Source organism: Carlito syrichta, unplaced genomic scaffold, assembly GCF_000164805.1.
Source record: "Carlito syrichta isolate Samal-C Ts95f unplaced genomic scaffold, Tarsius_syrichta-2.0.1 Scaffold312843, whole genome shotgun sequence".
NCBI lineage: Eukaryota > Metazoa > Chordata > Mammalia > Primates > Tarsiidae > Carlito > Carlito syrichta.
The window spans coordinates 88472-102906 of record NW_007256939.1 but is presented as its reverse complement, the minus strand read 5'-3'; the positions used below and the strand labels follow the sequence as shown (position 1 = coordinate 102906).

Below are 14435 nucleotides of genomic sequence, written 5' to 3'. Positions count from 1 at the left end.
CCATAAAGCAAAAAATCAGCCGGGCGTGGTAGCGCATGCCTGTAATTCCGGCTACTTAGAAGGCTGAGGCGGAAGGATCGCCAGAGTCCAGCAGGTCGAGGCTGCGGTGGCCGGGAGCGGCCACTGCACTCCAGTCTGGGCGACAGGAGTGAGACTCCAACTCAAAAAAATAAAATAAAATAAAATACCAATGGTAAATAAGTGTTCCATTTATAATTACTGCACCCATATGTCTGGAGCCCCAGCAAGGCCCACCTCTGAAATGATCATCAATCTGAGTTAAGTTGGTATGTCAGTTTCGTAAAAGGCAAAGGATAAAATGTTCTTTTGTCATCCCAGTGACAGAAAGTTCTCTCACTGAACAAAAGCAGCCAGGTGGGGTGACTTCCATCATCACTTGGCTGCAGTCTGCATTTCCTCTGTCCTCAGGGAGGGCCACAGAGGACTGGGTGAGATGGCCAGAGTTGGGTGGGAATGGCAAAGTTATTGATCCTATCCAGGTAATGGAGGAGCTACCTGATGAGGAGGACAGGTCTCAGGGACTGGCAGCTCTTTGCCTGAAATTTTGAACCCTGGAGGAAGCCAGCAGCTTCATAACTGTCTCACTCCGCTATTAGGCATTATAAAGTACCTTTAGCAGCAGAAAATATAGTTTATCTGGTTACAAATAACACTAGCTTACTTAAAACTCAAAGTTTCCTAGGAAATATCCCTGGCCCCAAGATTGCAATCTAAAGTTACAGTCCACACAGTTATGACATAAAACATGCCCTGTGTCAAGTTCTCTTTACTCGAGCCCCTTTACCACTCTTGCTGGATATCCTGTTCCAGCCTAGTTCTTGCCCCTCCCCATCCCCAGGGTCTGCCTGGCCTGCCTTCTCAGCCCTCTCCCTCTCCATCTCCCCTAGAAACATCTCACCCATCTCACCCTCTCCACTCCTCACCTCTCGTAGTCTTGGCTGGGAATGAGCAATATCCAGATCTCCCCTGGAGTCGGCAGTGATTTTCAACCTTGGATGCAGGTTCCACCATGTGGAGAGCTTTGTGAAAGCCCCAATGTCGAGGCTGTATCCCAGATCAATGTGATTTAAAATTCTCCTGTCACTCCAATTTAGAGCCATGGCAGAAAGCCACTGTTTTCAGGGCTACCCACATCCCAAACTAACTTCTGATGTGATCATCTAAAGCAGAGATGTGAAAATGACAATTTGTATGTTGTTTGAATTCCACTTTTCATGTATGCAATCAATTCTGTAATACAATGTATGACCACCTGATTCAAATACCATAGACTACTGTACTAACCTTCTGTAAAAACCAGACTATAGAAAGAAGGTGGGAAAAAAAAGTAAGTTAGTGCATTGATATCTTAGCCTTTGATCAGCTTTTCTGGTACAACAGTCAAGTACTTACAACATGGCCTTTAATTTTAAAATGGTCACCGATCTGTCTTTTTTTTTCTTCTTCACAGTGGCTCTGTTTCTCAGTACTTTGAAGTTGTAACTAATCTGCTTGAAGACTTCTCATGACAGAAAATCAGCCAAAGACTAAGCTTCCACAGAGAAACACTTTGGATCTGGGGGCCTTGAAATTTCGGGAACATTTACTTCACCTCATGATCATAGCAGAAAATAATGATACTGTCTATTTGAGACAGCAGAATTGTTCACATATCAAAGTAAAAGATTTGCATATCATTATACTAAATGCAAGTGAGTCGCTTAACCCTTGATAAGCTCAAAGAAAGCTTTAAAATCTGTAAATAGCATACTCTTTCTACTTTTCCACACACTCCTGTTTATAGCAATATTAAATCAAGAAAAATATGCAGGGGGTGTTTAAACAACCGAGCAAACATTCAGTCAATCTCAAAGGACACAAGGCCCTTGCTGGGAATATGCAAAATAACTTGAAGTTTAAAAAGGCAGCCAGCGTATCTACCAAACAGCAGCCCAGGGGTCACCATTTCCCATGAGCGAACTAGAAAATATGATGCATCGTGATGTAATGTCAAGGGACCTGAAGAGTCCAGGTGAGGAAGCACACCTCTGTCACTTGGTCAAAGAGACAGGTTTTATGTAGTATTGACTGCGAACAGAAAAAGTTGTTCTTAAACTCAAGTCCTTGACCATATTTGGCCTTATGCATTTAGTCTTATAAATACTGGAGGGCTTCTACTCCTGATCAACTGAGGCAGCACACCAAAACCAGGTGTTCAATTTGCAAGCCAATCACAATAAAGGACAAAACAAGCTGTTCACCACCTCAAAACTTTATGAACCGCTAGTGTTTGTCCCTGGAGTTAAAGGGACATTACTTAGGAGCTCTTGGGGACACGAGCTTGTGTCCTGGCTTTACCTTGGGAAAATGCTAGCAATATTATAAAGCATTGCCTTGTTGCCTTATCTTCTTCCAAATGTACTGTTAAATAAAGAGTTACCCCATGCAATGACACCACGCCATGTTTTCCTTCCAGGAGGGTGGCCCCAGCAGGCCAGTTTTTGAGCATACACGATTGTTTCTATTTTAACAAGGTATGCTACACCTCTCTAAATTCACATATTCAGGGGAAAAGGCATCTGACCTATAATTAAAATGTAGAAATATAAATTTTTTTAAAACTCCAACTCAGAAACTCTGATAATTCAACATAAGGGCAGCTCTCATTTCTACTGCTTGTTGGCCTCTTTGAAGGAGGCAGCGGGACTTACGTGCTTCTCAGGAAGCTGCTTGCTTTGCCAGCTCAGTTCCACCTTGTCCGGCTCCCACTGGGGTAGGGAACACGCGAGGGAGCTCAGAAAACATGCAGATTAAGTCACTGGTCTGCTGCGGGTCAACCTTGAGGTTGTTAAAAAGTGGGAAAGAGGTAAGATAACTTGCGGTAGGCAAACGCCATCCTAATATTTCCTGAAAACATGACGGATTTCCCAAACACAGCTCAAGTGAGTTGGAGTTCTTCCTCCTTGCCAAGACTTTGAGGACCCAGAGGAGGCTAGAGACCATGACCATGCAGTAATCCAATTCTTGGGGCTATGTGATTTTTCCATCCAGCTGCACAGGTTTCAGGATAGAGGCAGTGGATGTCTGGACTGACTCAGGATTGGAGATGGGCAAGGGAACACTGGCTGAAGAGACCAGAGATGAGGAAGTGCAGGGTGGTGACCAAAGTGGTTAAACATGGGATCACTGGGTCCAGGCTGGAAGTGGGTAGAAGTGAAGGCAGGAGAGATCTGCTTTCCATTCTGAGGGAAGGGAGGGGTCTTCAGAGGCAAAGACAGGGGCAGAAAGAAGGCCTCCTCCATTCACAGAGGCCATTCCAAACCTCGACTTCCATGCTGGGCGCCACACCACTCCTGTGGCACTTTCACCTGGAGAGCTGGCTTAGTTTACAACATAATGTTAAAAAGAGAAATAAGGGCTGGGCTTGGTGGCTCAGCCTGTAATCCCACGCTTCGGGAGGCCGAGGTAAGTGAAATTGCCTGAGCCCGCGGGTTCGAGACCCGCCTGGGCAACTTGGTGAGACCTCATCTCTACAATAAATAAAAAAAATTAGCCGGGTGTGGTAGCACGCGTCTGTACTTCTAGCTACTTGGAAGGATGGCTGGAGACCAGCAGGTCGAGGCTGCAGTGGCCAGGAGTGCCACCGCACTCCAGTCTGGGTCACAGAGGGAGACTTCAACTCAAAAAAAAGAGAGAAATAAGAAATATGCTTATCATAGCAAATTTAGAAAAGAACGAGAAAGGGGAGAGAGGTTACCAAGCATCTTGAATTTTCACATAACATCTGTCAATTTGTGTTTTACAGGGAAAAACAAATGATAAGCAAAGGAGACCTTAACTTTCTGACCCTGTACAAACTCTCTCTCACCTAAATCCTCACTCCTTCCCTCCTGATCTCTGCTTTGAATTATAATCTCAGGCCCTCTGTCAATTAGCTTCTCTAATTCTTCCTTTACCACGGATTCCTTCACCTACTACATTCTGGCTAGTCACCTACCACCCTGCTGGTGCTTTTTATGGTCATCAGTTACACTGAACGCCAAATCTTGTAAGCATCTACCAGCCATCATCTTCCTGCTGCCTTGAACACTTTCATATTCCTTCTCTTCTGAGAATCCACACATCCCTGGTTTCCTTCTGATCCGCTTCTCTTGCTCTTACTCCTCTCATGTGACACACCCATCTCCCCTCAAACCTTCACTGCCTTTGGAATCAGCACAAAGTGTACACACTACCCCCTTTAGCACAGTCCATTCTCCACCTGGTTTATTCCTCTTTATTTTGTAAAAATCTGAAAGTTCTACCATTGAAAACATGACCACAGTACCAATTATTATACACAAGAACTGAAAACAGCCATATGTTCAACATCAGACAAATGGTTGGATTTTAAACTACATGACTATTATGAAGCTGTTAAAAATCATGTTAATATTTATGATATAATGTCAAGCATAAAACAGAATACAGAATTGCTTAAACAGTATGCTTTCAACTATGCAAAGAGAAAAAAAGCACAGATGAAACTACAAAGAAATATGCCCAAGTGGGAATAGTGCCTCTGGAGTGGTCTTTTTCCCTCCCTCCTTTATAACAATTTTCTGTTCTCTTAAATATTTCTATTAGGAGCTTCGATATAAAGATACTTTGATAATAAAACAAGTAAAAAAAAAAAAAAAAGAAAAAAACAAATGGTGTTCAAATTAAGGATTAAGAAATGTAAAACTAAGATCACAGTTCCCTACTTTTCACATCTTCCCTTTCATACATCTGTGAAATTACTTAGTTTACCAAGTGCCTTCATGTCCAGTACTTGGTATGATTTTTCTCCACAACTTGGAAGCATGCAGCGGCAATGGGTGTTGAACTCCACAGATGAGGAAAACAGGCACAGGGAGGTCACGGGTCCTGGGCACGGTCACATGATGGATTAATAAGTCCAACAGCTCAAGGCTAGAATCTATGTTGAATCTGTTTCTGTACATGGATTCCAGCCCTATAACATATTAACATAAATTTATTTGGCTTAAAAGATTGCCATGAAGCCATTATCTCACAGCTCAGTAGACTGGAAGTCCAACGTCTCACTGGGCCAGTGCATTCCTTCTAGAGACCTGGGAAAGGTTCATTCCCACCCAGACCCACTCAGGTTGGCAGAGCTCAGTTCCCTGTGGCTATTCAACCGAAGTCCCATTTCCTAGCTGTCAGCCAGGGGTCTTTCTCAGCCTCCACATTCCCTGGCTTGTGTCTCCTTCATCTTCAAAGACAGCAATGACAGGTTGAGTTCTTTTCACACCCCAAGTCTTGCCGGCCCCCTCTTTTGCTTGAAGGGCTCTTGTGACGACACTGGGCCCACCTGGACAATCCAGGCTAATCACCCTATTTTAAGGCCAAGTGATTAGTAAGCTTAATTAAATTTGAAAATTCCCTCTGAACAATACAGTAAGTCGTCAAAATTTAACATTGTGGATAGGTTCTTAGAAACTGCAAATTTGGGGAAAACGATGTATAACAAAACCAGCAAAAAAAAGCAGGTCCTCAAATGACATAGTTTAATTCAATGCTGTTTCATGATAACACTGATTTTAAAAATAGGCTTTATTATACATCTTTTCTCTTAAAGATGCAATTTTCAAGAACCTACTCATGACATTAAGTGAGGACTTACAGTGCCTAGATTAGTTTTGCATTGAATAACCAGGGACAGGGTTAGAGGGAGCATCTTTAGAATTCTGTCAACCACATCTTTTGATATTTAGTTCATGCTGTCACTCCTTGCCCATTACTCCAAAAGGTATGGGACATTCTTTCACCTACCTTCCTCATTAAAATTTAACTACTCATATAACGTGTAAGGAAAAATGACTATTAGTTTTCCATTCCTATTGTTCTATTAAACAAAATAGTTCACAAACTCGGTAACACACTAATAAAACAATGTGGAAACTTTGTATACATACAGCTTTCAGCATGTAGATCAATGTATACAACTCTATGAAGAACTTGAAATAAAATGAGAACATAAAACAGTATCAGAGGCTCAAAGCAAAAGGTACAAGTAGGCGTCTATCGCCATGATCGCTAAGATCTTTTTAAAAAATGAATTCTAGCTGGGCTCGGTTCGAGACCCGCCTGGGCAGCGAGACCTCATCTCTACAATAAATCAAAAAATCAGCCGGGTGTGGTAGCGCATGCCTGTAATTCCAGCTACTTGGAAGGCTGAGGCGGAAGGATAGCCGGAGCCCAGCAGATTGAGGCTGCGGTGGCCGGGAGTGGCCGCTGCACTCCAGTCTGGGCGACAGAGTGAGACTCCAACTCAAAAAAAAAAAAAAAGAATTCTATATTTAAAAAACCACCCAAACTCATGAATTGCAAAATATGGAGTTTTCTGTAAGCAAAGAAACATTTCCTACATTTAATCACTTGGCAGGTAAAGAAGTCCTATTACAGTACATATATTTGCATTAAGCAGCTTATTATTTTTTAGCTTGGTAAGAAATCCCAATGGCTTGTAACCATTAAACAAGGTCTGTCTATGACATCAAAAACGAAAACCAGTCAACAGCCTGGAGTCAAAAAGTTTAATTTTATTACAATTGTTTTTAAAGCCAGCTATGATCTTGACAAATCTTATGGCTAAGTCTACAGCCAGTCTCTAATTTCTGAGATACAAAAGACAATAAATATAGATCCAAATTCAGTCTAAAAACAAGATTTTAAATCTAATTATCGGTAGTGTAGCTTAGTTTCAATATTTCAAATTTATGTATAATTCTCAAGATGCTACAAGAACTCATATAATAAAGTTATTGTTCACTGACAACCAACTAACAGTTCTTCACCAACAATGTACAAGTGAGTGGCACCTTCAAGCCTTCACACAAGCCTCCCAAGAGCCTGCTGGTGTTGGGACAATCAGCAATGGCACCATGATGGCACTGGTCCTTTCCGGTAGGAAGACTGGCATAGGAGAAGGTGCTGAAAATGCCCACTAAGCAGGACAGAAAACTGATGTCCAAACAGCCCAGTTAACGGTCCTCTTCCTTGCAGATTACAGGATTGTCATGGTGTACTTGCTTAGTGCTACCTGAACACCTGCGCCCCAACACGGGATGGTCTGCTTACATATAAGCTCCATTTCATCGTGTTGAATGTCCTCTAACAGTAAATTCTTCAGTCCTTCATTTTCTTCTGGAGACATTCTTCATTGTTTTCAAGTTACATTGTCATTAAAGTAAGCCTTGCAAAATGTCTCCCAAAAACAATCGTATTACTTCTTCTTAGACATAACAGAGATTAATTCTTCATTAACTACAATTCTGTAAAGTTTCAGGCCAAGCTCCTTTGTCTTGGTTTAATTCTTGGGTACAGCTGTAAGAAAGTTTAAGAAAAATATTTACATACTATACAGACATGTGGGAGTAGAACAAGACTTCAAGAAATGATGGGGGTGGGGGATGGATGTCACAGGAAGGAAACCAAACTAAGAAAAGTACTCTTTCTGGTGTGTGAAGCACCCAGAGCCTCACACTTAGCAATGTCCTAATCAGCTAGACTGCAAAGGATGTTCCAAGATCCCAAGGATCCAAAAACTGTGACAACACCACAGAACAATGATATGAAAACCCATGACAGTTCTGGGCATTAACTCAATTTGCACAGCTTGTTGAACTGAAATCAAGTCTAGCAAGGAAGACAAACTGCTGAAGGTGAACTGCAACACGCTAAGATGCTCCAGCATTCAGCACTTGCCTTAGGAGGGAAGAAAGACAAGAGACTGAAGTCTCCTTCAACTTTATTTACGATGGTTGATGGGCCATTGTGTCATGGGACTTGAGACTGTCAGGAAAGAAATACCACAGACTAAAAGTGTACCAATTTCTGAAGGTTAGGTGGATCTGTTTTAGAAGCTTGTAGTTTTGTGTTTTCCATAATAAGAGCTGGAGAGGAAAGTGTTAGTGAAGGATGCAAGGTCTCCAGGCCTGAAGCCAAGAGCAAGTCCAACTAAGTAATTCAACTGACAAACTAAACAGAAGCCTTCCACCCCCTCCTTTCCTTGACAAAAGAAGGGGAAAAAAGGGTTTACTCAAAGAAAATGGAGTCAGTCTTCCAGCCAAAACTGGAAAACAAACTGGTGTATCAGATCAATGTTATATAAAAGACTTTTTCTATTTGAAAACACACAATTTTCTAGACTCATATTTGAGCCCTGACTAAAACTGCAAGATTTATACACTTTTCTTTAAAAAAAAAAATCAAAAGAAACAAAAGAAGTTATGTAGAGGGTATTTCTAACCAGAAAATATTTCTAAAGGACTAAGAATATCTCAATTTAGGACTAAATGAAACTCTTCAGTTTAGTCTGTTAATTTCAGAACCTTATGAGCACTGTATGGTGCTCAGATAAGTCTTTGACCAATCTGTTTCCACACTTGGGAACAAGTAATTACCTCCCAGCTTCAACACTATCCACAGGATCTCTCTGTCAGAAAATTAAAATTTAAGAGATCTATTGTATAATACAACATAGTGACTATAGTTAATGCATCATATACTTGAAACCTGCTAAGAAAATAGACGCTAAGTATTCTCAACACAGAAATAAACTATGTGAGGTAACGTGTGTTAGCTTGATTTAGCCCTTCCACGAGTATACCTGTTTCAAAACATCGTGTTAAACACCATAAACATATACAATTTTTGTCCATTAAAAAAATCAAAATAAAAGATTCAAATAAGTTCCTAAGAAGGTAGAGCTTTTCTCAGATAAGAAACTATAAAAAGCAAAAGTGTGCATTAATTGTTGATGTTTACTGAGAAGACAAGTGGCTGCCTGCAAGAGACTGTGCTTCTGCGGCGCTAGGGACTTTGTAGAAGGAAATGGAGGTGGGTGGCTGAAGGCGAACAACCTTTATATTTCTACTTTTCTTTGGTCATTTGAAAGTTTTTCCTAAGGGCTTCATAGCCTGAATTTTTTTTCATTTTCATTATTCTTTGTAAGTTATAAATATGTAACTTATAAATGTGTCTATCCAAAATTTAATTTTGTCTATCCAAAATTAATTATGAACTGTTTCTTTCATAATGAATTTTGCTATCAGGAGGGCAGCAGCAAAGATGTATGGAGTCATTCATACTGCACATTAGACAAAAAACAATGGGGAAGGGAGAGTCGAGGGAGAAACTGGTCAGAATCCAGACAGCCAGGTCCCAACGTTAAAGTCTTTTCAAGGAACTCCACCAAAAGTAATGCCTAGGCAGTGGACCACCCGCAGACAGAATCTGTTCATGGCCTAGATGCCAAAGTAGACAGTCCATGTGGGTAGCGACCATGTCTGACACTTGATGAAAATACTAAGAATAATATCTACCATTTGCTCTCTATCAAACCCCTGCATCACCCACACATCAGTCTTAGGAGGCAGGACTCTCCAGCCGTCCCACCCTCCTTCAACAGCCAGCTTGCCCAGAAAGTGCTGCAGGTGGACCTGAAGCGATGTGAAAACCAGTGCTCACGCCCTACAGCCATACACTGTATATTACAACTGGCTCTTCCTTCCCTCAAGCCTTCCCTTACTTCCTCACCAAGAGCAGGTTTTGCAACAGCTTTAACTTTAAAATTTATCTCAATCTCTCCATTACCCTGATCACTTTTCTCACTCTTTCATACACTCAACACCACCTCCTGTGTACAAACAACCATAGGAAAACAGCTGCATCTGTGAAAAAGCTCAATGCAAAGTCTTGGAACATGTTATTCTCGCTTTCTCTCCTCTATCCAACCACACTCTAGCCTTTCCCTTGAAAATAATCATGAGAGTCTTTACCTGATGATAGCAGTTCCATCATACTAATATAGAAGTGTTATTGGTTTATATGTATTGACATGATTCTTATAATTTTCTTGGGGGTTTTTTGGAACTTAAACAGTCAAGAAAAAATAAAAAATCTTGTCCTTAATATTCTGTTGAAGCTCTACCAGATTTGCAAAGCTTGATTTAAACAGACTAAAAATGTATTCCAAATGTCACAGGTTCAATTCTGACTATATTATTCAGCTATCTGTAGTCTGTTTATAAATGTAGAGAGGACCTCTGATCTCTAGGGGCTGGCAAACATAAACATGTTTTTGACCATAATAAAACTCACTGAAGCTGGGCTCGGTGGCTCAACCTGTAATCCCGTGCCTTTGGGAGGCTGAGGTGAGTGGATTGCCTGAGCCTGCAGGTTCAAGACCCGCCTGGGCAGCGAGATCTCATCTCTACAATAAATCAAAAAATCAGCCAGGCGTGGTAGCGCATGCTTGTAATTCTGGCTACTTGGAAGGCTGAGGCAGAAGGATCGCCGGAGCCCAGCAGGTCGAGGCTGCGGTGGCCGGGAGCGGCCACTGCACTCCAGTCTGGGCGACCGAGTGAGACTCCAACTCAAATAAATAAATAAATAAATAAAACTCACTGAAAAGATGATTTCAAGGCTAAATCTAAGACGATCTAGATTTTTTAATTTCATGCCTTATTAACAAAGGAAAGTGAGGTGCACTATATCCATAACACACAGCAGTTTTTGCAAAGCCCCTCTCTGACACATCTAAAAATATCTTAAGCTTTGAAATCACTTACCCCCAGCAAGTTGCGTGGCACATACCCCTCCTTATCATTAAGACGTGCCCACCACCATTCAATTTCATCTTCGTCTTCCCTGCGGATGATTGTCATGCAGTCTCCTTCCTTCATGGGCAGCTCATCGTCATTCTGAGGTTCATAATCCCATAGTGCATAAATGACTCCTTTATTCATTATGCCCATTTTCTCCTGAACTCCTAAAATCATGACAATAAGACACAGAACAGAATAACTCAAAGTCTACCACTCTTTATAACTTTCAGCTTCATGAAGCAAAATAGGAAGAATGGGTTACAATCTGGGATGTTAAAACTACATTCAATATTCAGTAAATATATTTCCCGAGATAGGGATAGGATATAGTAGAAGGCCAACAGTATATAAGGAACACACTGTGCACAATCTATTATCATTATTATTTGAACTGCACACCTATGTCACAAATACCCCTAGTAGCTGATATATTTCATAAATTTACAAAATCTCTGACCTAATGTCCCTAATGTTTTAACAAACCATATTCCACACCTAAACATAGCTCAAGATGGTCAATAAATGCAATATGGCTAAATATATAATAATATTGATTTTAAAATAGTGTTACTATATAAAAACATTCTATGGTCTGGAGACCAAAACAAACAAAAAGTTATCATAAATATGAACAATAAAAACCAACCACTGAGAGTGATTAGGAAGGGAACTTGAGGTTTGTGGTTCTCACCCTTACCCCCTCCCTCCTGGCCTGGGGCCTGAAAACAGTCATAGAGACAGAGGGAAACTGTTCAACGGAGAAGGCAAAGGCACATGTCTCTCCGTAGGGATCTTTCCATCAACTGGAAAAGGAGAGCTTGAGTAGGATGGAGTCCTGTCTCTGTCTTCCCTCCTTCCTCTTTTCCTCTCAAGCCAAACTGAAGAGAAAAAGTAATGTAAATTCCTAAGACTTGACCATAAAAAAATTTTCCTTGTAAATAAAATTGCCAACCAGCATACATCCATCTAAAAGGCCATTTTTCTCTAGGTACAAATCTGATGGTAGCAGGCAGAATCATAAACTCAAAATCAAGAAAACATAAACAGTAAGAAAAATCAGCTTCAAAATACATGTTACCTTTATTTTATTTTATAGTAAGTTTGATTTCCAGGATAATTTGGAACATTTGGATTCTTATACCCATCCTGCATTTCTTTTTATCTCTTGGAAGGAGGGTGTTCTGTTTACTTATTTGTAAAGCTATGCCGTCACTCAGTAAGGGCTAAACTCCTTAATAGAGGATCTTCTGATGGTCAAAGCATTAACACCACTAGTCAGATGCTGCCACACTGTCTTTTGCAGTTGAAGATGTCCCTGACAATAGCTGTTTCTAGGCATACAAACAGAAGCTATACTCTGTAATCAAGGCTGTCCTATTTTTAATGCCCAGGACTATATATAACACAAAAAATTTTTTCCAAATAATAAAAATACTTGATGAATTACACACTAGAGATACGGGATAAATGAATGAATTTAGTTCTACTTGTCACATACCATAAAGAAACTGGGAACACTGAGTATAGCCTTCCTCCATTTCCTCACACTTATCTGCAGCAGTCTGCATGTCACTGTAGGTCATGGCAAACACAGCGGCTCCCGACTCCACCAAAAACTTACACACTTGGACATTGTTACAGGAGGCAGCACAATGTAATGGAGTCCTGCAAAGTAAGACACAGCAAGGGCTAGGAACGTTTTTCTAAATTGAATGACACCTGCTATTATTAAGATATCTATAAAGAAAGTTCTTGAGCCTCTCATCTACGAAGCCTTTCTTTTGAAAACCTCTTAAAACAGTTTTTTAAAACCAGTTCAAAATGGATGATTAAACCCATCCAATAATTGTAGCCATAAATGAAAACATCACTGAATAACGGACCACATTAGGGCTAGGAGTTTGGTGGCAGGTGAGAAGAATGAAGAAAATGAGGGGAAAAAATAAATTTTGTATAACAATTTAAGAAAAGCAGGATAAAATGGATTTTGTTCTGTCCTGAAACCTACTTATTTCTGCCAGAGTAGAGGACCTAACAGTCTTTAAATTATATGCCTTCACTCAAAACATGTTCTTTTAAATATCTCTTTATCACCACCAATTTTGAAAAAATTAAGATGCACACAAGAACTACCTTTAGATTCTTAAAATCCCAAATTAAAGTATATTCTTTTTTTTTTTTGAGTTGGAGTCTCACTCTGTCACCCAGACTGGAGTGCAGTGGCCACTCCCAGCCACCACAGCCTTGACTGCTGGGCTCCGGCGATCCTTCTGCCTTAGCCTTCCAAGTAGATGGAACTACAGGCGTGCGCGACCACGCCTGGCTAATTTTTGATTTATTGTAGAGATGGGGCCTCGCCAAGTTGCCCAGGCGGGTCTTGAACCCGCGGGCTCAGGCAATCCACTCACCTCAGCCTCCCAAAGGCGCGGGATTACAGGCTGAGCCACTGAGCCCGGCTTAAAGTATATTCTAATTGAAAAAAATTGATCAAATCAATTCAGACCAGAAAAGTGACTATAAAATACACACACTTCAATCATAAACAGAACAGCAGGAACTTATTAATATCATTAAAGGGAATTTTCTTTAGCGTCTAGAACGCATTATATTATAAATGACCCCAGACTAACAGTAAAGATATAAGAAGAGCCAGTACCACTGCCCAAACTCCAAAGGCAAGTTTGAAAATGTTAATCAGACTCTGAAGCACGTAAGATTTTGTTTCTTTATTCTTTCCTCCCCCTTCATTTTATTCCCCATCTCCCATTCTAGAACACTTATTAATAGTTTGGTATTACTACAGATTTTTTCACTATTAGGAAAACAGGGACATTACGACATACTGAGAATGTTTTGTTCGGGGGCTGGGTGCGGTGGCTCATGCAACATACTGAGACCTTGTCTCTATAAAAAATAAAATTAAAATAAAAAACTTAGCCAGGTGTTGTGGTGCGCACCTGTAGTCCCAGCTACTAGGAAGGCTGAGGCAGAAGGATTGCCTGAGCCCAGGAAGTCAAGGCTATAGTGAGCAGTGATCATGCCACTGCAATCCTGCCTGGGCAACAGAGCAAGACCCAGACTCAAAAAACAAATAAATAAATAAACCACAAAGGAACTTGTTTTGTTTATACTATAATTTACTTTCTATATATACATGTATATATGTATATATATAGTGTATATTATGGTATATATTATATACATGGAGTTTTACATTTATAACAAGAGCTTGAAGAAAATGACATATTAATGGTGTTTAACTCTAGACTGTGGGGATACAGGTGGCCTGTTTTTCTCTTATTTCTTTATTTTGTACATTTTCCACAGTGGGCACATATTACTTTTATAAATATAAACTTAAAAACTGCAACCAAAATGCTTCTCCAAGCATTATTTATAGCAAAAAAATAAATAAGGCAAATTTAAATTTATATATATATATATATATACACACACACATACATGTACGTATGCAATTTTATATGTATATATGAGAATTTGATAGATCATAACTATTTTCCATACTAAGAGAAAAACAGGCTATAATATCAAAATACTAGAATATATATACTGTGATTACAACTTTTTAAAATCCTATATAGGAAAAAATCATTTTTTTCTATTCACAAAGCTAACATTATAATTTAAAACATTCTTTTTAAAAGTAAAATACAAATTTGACTATCCATTCTATTAATTACTGGGGGTGACATAGTACCTTATTAGAACCTTTATTACTATTATTTCATGTTGACTAACATTTCCACTATCCTGCAAATA

At 40.0% G+C, this 14435-nt stretch overlaps 2 protein-coding genes across 2 annotated transcripts in view; one reads left to right on the top strand and one right to left on the bottom strand.

Moving 5' to 3' along the window:
* The window catches only part of CAPN2 (calpain 2), a 55797-nt gene extending 53176 nt beyond the window's left edge, over positions 1-2621 (top strand). Inside the window, exon 24 of the mRNA XM_021718586.1 lies at positions 1472-2621. Coding sequence (XP_021574261.1) covers positions 1472-1495 — 24 coding nt within the window. The 3' untranslated portion in view covers positions 1496-2621. The remainder of the gene's footprint in view (positions 1-1471) is intronic.
* A 3946-nt stretch (positions 2622-6567) lies between these two features.
* TP53BP2 (tumor protein p53 binding protein 2) overlaps positions 6568-14435 on the bottom strand; it is a 63593-nt gene continuing 55725 nt past the window's right edge. The window contains exons 16-18 of the mRNA XM_008070061.1: positions 12154-12320; positions 10620-10819; positions 6568-7371 (exon numbers count right to left, since the gene is read on the bottom strand). Of these exons, the coding sequence (XP_008068252.1) occupies positions 7330-7371; positions 10620-10819; positions 12154-12320 (409 nt within the window). The 3' untranslated portion in view covers positions 6568-7329. The remainder of the gene's footprint in view (positions 7372-10619; positions 10820-12153; positions 12321-14435) is intronic.